The sequence below is a fragment of the Pleurodeles waltl genome, chromosome 9 (assembly GCF_031143425.1).
Source record: "Pleurodeles waltl isolate 20211129_DDA chromosome 9, aPleWal1.hap1.20221129, whole genome shotgun sequence".
Classification (NCBI taxonomy): Eukaryota; Metazoa; Chordata; class Amphibia; order Caudata; family Salamandridae; genus Pleurodeles; species Pleurodeles waltl.
In genome coordinates this window covers 453,492,768-453,500,721 of record NC_090448.1, presented here as the reverse complement: position 1 = coordinate 453,500,721, position 7,954 = coordinate 453,492,768, and the positions used below count along the sequence as shown (strand labels likewise).

Sequence of the window (7,954 nt, the reverse complement as noted above, 5' to 3'; positions counted from 1 at the left end):
CTACACACTGTTACACTGCTCCACCTCCTGCAGCAAGCCATACATACAGCCACGCATCTTCCGCCACTCTTCACATGCACATAGATTTAGCTCCTGCTGCCCTGCAGCAGGAAGGTCTCCACACACACTGTGCCGCCCCCATACACGGTCATCCACACACCGCTACCACCCGCAGCAGAAACGGAAGCTTCTGCAGACGTGCCTCGGCGCGCACGCTGCCAGCCCTCACACATCGGTCTCATCTCACACTGTCACCCATCACACTATCTTCCACACACTCGGGCAGTAGGGTACTTCACATACAGACACCCTCGGCTCCAGTGCACACTGCCAACACTTGCTGCCGGGGGAGAGGTTCATCTGCACGTACATTTACCTCACACAATAGCCTCAGACACACTGCAAGGCGATGCCCTGCGACAGAGGCGAGAGTGGCGGCAGGCCCCCTCACAGCTCTGCTTGCACTGCACCTTAGCAGGGACACACCCTGCAGTGACAGTGCGGCGCTCCTCTCTGTCGTACAAGACAAGGGGCGCTGGCGCTTGGGACACACCTGCCTCGGGTCCACTGCCCATTGCTCGTCAGTATTTGGGTTATAATTCGGGTCGGTCCTGTGGATGTCACTGCTGAGTGCTCAAGTGCTGACAGCACGTGGGCTGCTGTCACCGCACCTCTGGATCCCGCTACCTTGCCTGCCAGTGCCGTCCCTCTGAATGCAGCGAGAACAGCGCGCCGCTGCCTTTTCCTGCCTCCTCTGACGGGAGGCGCCTTGATTGGTTTCTCTCAGCCTTGGTCTGGTGATTAAGCCGTGCGAGGTGTGACTGGGGAGCTGCCTGCAAAGTGCTTTTACGGTGTCCTCCGCATTACTTGTATGAACTCTTGGCGCGGCTCGAGCAGGGATCTTGTGGATAAAGTGCGTGTGGGGATCTGAGCGCGGATCCGAGGCAAGGAAGAGGACCCGTGACAGGTGGCTCTGCGGAGTGGGTACACAGTGCCAGGAGTCCTCAGACCACCGCGGACAGGAGCCCTGAGAAGGGGCTGGGCTAGAAATGGCTGTGTGTGGGGCGCTACCCGCGCTGCCCTCCCAAGGGACCGGGGCCTGCCGCAGCCCTGGGGGGTCACTATGAGTTCCCTGGGCTGTGAGACGTCTTGCGTGGTCCCTCACTACAGGAAGCCCTCATCACCCTAGGATGGAAGGGTGAGAGGTGATCTGGGCTCTGCCACCCAGACGACCCCCCACAAGGGGAAGAGTGCAGCTTAGGACATGGCCATGTGCGCCCCCCAGAGGTGAGCCATCACAGGGGGACTTTACTGTCCGGAAACGTCCACGAGGGAAGGAGCCGGAGCGGGTCCCTGCACATGAGTTAAGGATGAAAGGGTGAGCGCCGGGAGCCGGATCTCGAGGCACCCCACACCCAAATCATGGCTTTCCAGGAGCCCTCGGGGGATTCTACTAGCCCCACCAGCAAGCCCCCCAGCCTGCTGGACATCGGCGCCCTGTGCCTGGACTCCGAGATCATCTTCGGCTTCACTAGCCATCTCCTGCGGAGAAAAGGCCGGGTAAGTCAGAGCTGCCTCCACAAGCACACTACCCCCATTCGTGGTCCCATTATTTAATCTGCTATGTCTCTATGATAGGGTGAGTTGTGTAAAGCCCACTCCTGCAATCACAAGCCTGTCACAGACCACAGTCTTTATCACCCGCCTTTATGTTGACTCAACCTTTTTTTTTTTCCTCTTTTTTTAAAGAAATAATAGATTGGAACTATTAAAATAGGAGCGTTGGGGCATGGTCGTGCCTAACCAAGAAAAGGGGAACCTGCACTAACACCACCCGCCCCCCCAAAAAAGAGAATCCCCCGCCCCTCGACTCCTTTAGATCTCCCCAGAAAAGTGCGTTTCCCCCTGAAGTAAAGGGCGGGGGTCAACGGGGTTCAAGTTGAGAGGCCTGCCTCCTTTAATGCTGCGCACTGGTCCCCCCTCATGCCTGTAAGTACCACAGCGCACCGGGCTTCATAATCAGGGCGCCTGCGGGCACGCGGGAGCTCTTCCCTGACACCAGAAGGCCTGCAAAGCCGCAGCCTGGTCCCGGGGGCTGGAGGCTGAGGCGGGACGCGCAGCCTGCGCTGAGTGCCATGAAATATTCAAGCCCCCGTGTGAAGAAGTGCGGACAGCATCGGGCTGACGCGGGAAGTGGAGCGAACACATCAGTCACCATCAGGGGAGTCCCCGGCCGCTCCTTCCCTCTGGCCAGCCCCGGGGAGGGGGTAATGAAGAGCTCTCGGGCGGGGAGAGAGTGAGAGCCGGGGTCTGTGAGTGCAGCCGAGCCCCCACCCCCCGCGCTATCCATCACCATCAACCGCCCTTTAACCGTCCACACCGGCACCTGAGGTGGCGCAGCGAAACCAACGCCGGCCGGTCGCGGGTTCGAGCCCTTCACTGGGGATGGCGGCTGCGCATTACCAGCCCAGAGACTAGGTGGCAAGTGTTATGTTAATACGTAAGCGCAGGCGGCGCTGTGCACCCTGTCTTCGCGTCCCACACCCATCTCCTCCGAAGACAGTCTCCCTGGTGGGGAACAGAATTCGGTGATTCAATTTGCAGAATGCATAGCGGCAAACTCTTGGATATGACCCACTGTGGATTCAATGAAATAATGGTATATGCATTATAGGCTTAAAGAACGCATAGTATAAACAAAGCTGCTACGAGGCGAATTAAAAAAAAATGTATAATGACAAAATGTATCATGACCTAAAATGTGTGAAAAGAGGATCAGAATTATTTTCTGGGTGAAATATATAAAGCGTTGACTGCCTGAAGTAGATTTTCCAGACGTGCAGTGTCTGCTTGCTTCCCATCTGGAAGTGCACTTTTTATTGCCTGTACACCAGAGTGGTGCTCTGCCTCCACATAGTGATGTCTGAATATTATAAATCCATTTGTGAGCACACACCTTGCGATAACTACTCAGGCCTGTGACTTTAAAATAACCGCTTCACATCAGATAGTTCGCTCACTTGATCTGCAGTTTGAGGATACAGTGGGCGCAAGAACACAAGAAGTGTGAACGTGCAGTGTGTTTCACGAGATGTGCTAAGCATGAGCTCATTCTGAGAGATAGAAAACAAGTGAGGAAGAGGACACAGTGCGTGTGACGTCATAGCGTGCCAGACAGAACATAATGCGCGTGTCATATCTAAGGTAATTGCCGATTGCATGGCCCACAGTCTGCCATTAGTACAGGAAGTCTGAGATCATAATGGGTTTGACAGAGCATAGCGAGCGCGCGAGCGCCTAGGAGGGGAGAGTGGGAGGGGGAGGCTAGGGTTGGTAAGCAGGGAGAATATGCACATCAACACACATCACCAGAAGCTTCCAACCTGTGGCACTCGTCTTTAGTGTACATGGCCACAGAGCAGAGCTCCTGTTTGAGGTCATTGTGTCTGTCAGCTCACAGGAACAGGGTTTTATAACGTGCCTGCCCCTGCGTTCATTGCCCGTTGAAGTGTGTGGGAGAAAATGCGGTGTGTGCTAATAGTGAGTGCATGTTATAGACCATGGTCTGTGAAAGCCCTGGCATATGCGAGGGTACGTGCTATATATAATAGAATGCTTTCTAGGAGCTAACATAGGTAGTTTCTCCATGCGTGTGTGAGAGAGACGGTTAGAGAGTAGGGGGAGGGTGAGGAGAGGGAGGTGGGGAGCTAGAGAGAGGGGTGATATAGAGCGAGAGAAGGGGTGATAGAGTAGCAAAAGACAGAGCGTGTGAAAGAGAAAGAGAGGGAGGAAAAGAGAGAGATTGAAAAGAGAGAATTTTTGATGGACCGAGAGAGGGGAGGAGAGAGTCAGAAGGACAGAGAATGAGTGTACGGATACATAAGAAAGACAGAGAGCAAAGGCGGGTGTGAGGGAGAGATGGGGAGAAATTGGAGGGAGAAAGACTACCAGGAAAAATCAGGCTGCTCGAGCGAGAGTAAATTAGAGTGAGGGTGAGACAGAGGGAGATGGCAATGCAGAGAGAAAGGGGGACGAAGAGAGAGCGAAGGAGAGAGCCAGAAGGAAAGAAAAACATGCAGTGAGAGAGAACGAGAACCCCAGCTTCACTCAGGAGAGGCCCTCTGTTCTCTCACTCACTATAGTATGCTCCTTAACTTAATTCCATTACAAGCTAGTACTTTGGTGCTCCCCATATAAATAAAATGATTCTCCCTGTCTCCTTTTGGTATACAAGAGATCATTGAAATGTTGTCCAGTACTTAAGGCCAGTCTTCCCGCAGAGATGCGTCATTAGTGGTTTCGACTAGGCCTCTCTTTGTGCACGAGCACCAGTTGGCTATACAGATAATAACAACACTCTGACTATCCCTATAAGACTGTGCAACTTGCATATGAGTTCAGAGACCAGTATGTGAGTGAGAGCTAATGGGGTGGGCGTGAGAGCAAAGGGGTTTTGAGAATGAACACAGGATATCTGCGCTGACAAGAGCATGCAAGAGAGCCTATTGTGGCACTAGACTATAAGCTTGAGTTAAGGGCTTTGTTGTGTCCTCACTTGCCTTTCTGTGACCTTTGGGATTGAGTCTGATACATGCTGAAGTTGACCAGTGGGCTATAGCAGGAATGAAAGAACTCCAAAAACAATATTCCTTCAATTATTGAGTAAAGTTCCTATATGAGCGGATCTTCACTTCTACTGGAAAAGAACACAAAGGTTCCCTTGTCTCTGGTGCTGAGCAGGTTCTGTGTGCACAAGCTGTAAGAACTATAATATCCTCGTAGACAGCTCAAACACTAGAGCGTACACTCAGAGTGAAACAGTGCAACTGGTGGCCTCCTTAGGTTTCAGTCCAGTCGCCAATGCTCTCGTTGTAGGAAGTGGCAGAGCATGGGCCAAATGCAACCTCTCATTCCATGGGAGTCTGGTGAGGTTACACCCCCTGCTATGGAACCCAACCGCGTGCCACAGCCTCTTGAAGCATGGTCTTTTGTTTCACAGAGTGTCTTCTTCCTTATTGGCCAGTGGGTGTGTGCGTGTACCTAGATGAGAAGCCCTGGGTGTGTGTTAACGGTTCCTTCTTCAAAAAGATTGAGCTTCCCATCAGTGTCACGTGAGAAGTGCGTACCCTCAGAGGACATCATATGAGGGGTGTCTCCTTCCAGCCACTCTTCCCACTTTAAAAACACACAAGGAATATCTTCTGTGTTTAAAGTTAGTCGCAATTGTTGTCAACTGTTGACATTGTTTCTGCCCTGTCCTGACATTTCATGGCGCCTCTAAATGTTCTATTCTTTTCAATTACTAAAAACTCTATATCTGAGGAAAGTTTGCTGAACAAAGGGAACTATCAGCTTTCAACTCCGCACTGAAATGTCTTCTGGTGCCACGGTCTTTTCTCAAACTGAAAGAAAGCATTACGCTGAAAGCAGACATTTTTTTTGTATTTCCCATTCAGCCTCCATTCTGTGTACATAGACGACTTTGACGTTTGGAGGAACAAAAGAGATGGGGAAAAGTAACATTGTTTTAGAGATATCCACAAAAGTATACATTGAGGGGAACATTTTGAAAAACTCTGTATGGTTTGTATTTAATTCAAACCTGTAAAGAAACACTGAGTGAACAGCTACTAGGCTGGTGTCAGTATCCGTTCCTCATCATCTGAGGATGACTGGTAGGGGTTTATGCTCTTTGCAGCTTTGTTGTGACCAGGATGGCATCCTCTGGTTGATAACATTTTGGAACCACACATTCCTGTTTTTTCTGGGGAAAGTTGCTCCGCAAAATTCAAAGGCGATAGCTTTTAGATTGGGGGAGTTGAGAGTATGAGGAGATGGCTCTGCAAGCAATGGCCTTTGAACTCAATGAGTGATAAGGAAAGGGCTGTGCCGGCCATGGACCTAGAATTCCGAGAGTGATGAGGAAAGGACTGTGCAGACTATGGGCCCAGACCTCAGTGAGTGATAAAGAAAGGACTGTGCAGTCTATGGACCTAGACCTCAGTGAGTGAGAAGGAAAGGACTTTGCAGACTATGGACCTAGACCACAGTGAGTGATAAGGAAAGGGCTGTGATGGCTATCAATCAATCAATGAATTTTTGAAGCGTGGCTTATCACCCCAGGGGGTATCCAGGTGCTCTGGGAGGATGGTAGTGTGTCGGTGTCTACTCCTCAAACAGCCATGATTGAGCTTTTTTCTGAAGTCGAGGAGGGTGTGCAATGTTCGCAGGTAGAAGGGGAGGTCATTCCAGGACTTTACAGCAAGGTAGGAGAATGAGCGACCTGCACGGCAGCTGTGTTTGATCCTTGGGTCCTGTGCGTGGGTGAGAGCTGTAGAGCGAAGAACCCTAGTTGGCTGGTGGAAGAAGAGTCTGTGGTTTATAAGCTTGGCCCCAATGTTGTGGAGGGCTTTATATGCAACATTGAGGACCTTGAATTTGTATCTCTTGTGTACCGGCAGCCAGTGTAGCTCTCTAAGGTGAGGGAAGATGTGGGCTTTTTTGGGGAGGTCCAGGACACGTCTTGTGGCCGTGCTCTGAATGGTCTGGGGGGCAGTGGAGGAGTTGGGTGAGAAGTCCGGCGTAGAGGGTGTTTCCGTAGTCAAGTTTGCTTGTGAGTATGGCCTGGATGACCGTCTTTCTGGTTTCTAATGGGAACCATTTGAAATCTAGGCCATGGACCTAGACCTCAGTGAGTGAAGAGGAATGGACTGTGCAGACTATGGACATAGACCTCAGTGAGTGATAAGGAAAGAGCTAGGGTGGCTATGGATCTAGAATTGAGGGAGCGATAAGGAAAGGACTGTGCAGACTATGGACCTAGACATCAGTGAGTGATAAGGAAAGGGCTATGCCAGCTATGGACCTAGACCTCAGTAATAAGGAAAGGGATATACCGGCTGTGGGCCTTGAACCTCAGTGAGTGTTATGGAAAGGGCTGTGGTGGTTGTGGACCTAGAACTCAGTAAATGATAAGAAGAGGACTGTAGCAGCTATTGTCTTAGGACTTGGTGACTGATAAGGAAAGGGCTGTGCCGGATATGGACCTAATACACAGTGAGTGATAAGAAAAGGACTTTGCAGGCTGTGGATCTAGACCTAGGTGAGTGATAAGGAAAGGACTTTGCCAGCTAAGTGCCTAGAACTCAGTGACTGATAAGGAAAGGGCTGTGCCGGCTATGGACGTAGAATTCAGTAAGTGATAAGGAAAGGGCTTTGCAGGGTGTGGGCCTAGACTTCAGGGAGTGATAAGGAAAGGACTGTGCTGGCTATGGACCTAGAATCTGGGTAAGTGGTACATAATGAGAAAAGGCTTTGCCTGCAATAGATCTAAGACTGTGTAGGGTGCTGAACAAAGGTCGGTGCTTGTTATGGGTCTTGAACCTAGTAGGGAGCTAACACAATGAGGAAATGGCAATGCTGGCTATAATCCAGGAGGAGGGACAATCACAATGAAAGGGCATTGCTTACTATGGACCTATAGACCAGTATCACCTGTGAGAGTTTGAAATGATATGCCCTAAGATTTAAACTGTGCAGAGCCAGACCCCTCCACTCATACACTCCCCACGCCTGCTGAAAATGCCCCCAGTGACTGGCACTACCTCTCCAAATACACCATATCAGTCTTCTGGACACTGATCAGTATAAAGCACACAACCCAAAGCCTATCATTGGATATTGCACTTCCCAAAGGGCTCATCAATGCACTAAAATAATTTTCAGTGGCCTCCAAAACTCTCAAACTTGGTCCTGAAAAACGTTAATCAGTTTCCAAACTCAAGCAAAAGAAGTGCAGGAGAGTCCTGCTTGACTGGTAACAGCTCATCTTGTTTTTCTCCTTTTAAGTGAAAATATTTCTAAATTATTATAATGGGCCCATTTACTGCTCTCAATTAGGAAAAGCGAAGGCAACACGCAGCAGAGACGAAGGAGCAATCTATAAAGTGGTTGA

General features: G+C 50.5%; 1 protein-coding gene across 2 annotated transcripts in view; it reads left to right on the top strand.

Annotated features, from left to right (window-relative positions):
- The first annotated feature begins 790 nt into the window (after nucleotides 1–790).
- Nucleotides 791–7,954, top strand: part of KIF26A (kinesin family member 26A) — a 212,394-nt gene continuing 205,230 nt past the window's right edge. The window contains exon 1 of one of the 2 annotated variants that reach the window (XM_069207259.1): nucleotides 791–1,560. In XM_069207259.1, the coding sequence (XP_069063360.1) occupies nucleotides 1,423–1,560 (138 nt within the window). In that variant the 5' untranslated portion in view covers nucleotides 791–1,422. The remainder of the gene's footprint in view (nucleotides 1,561–7,954) is intronic. The other variant, XM_069207257.1, reaches the window with a different exon arrangement.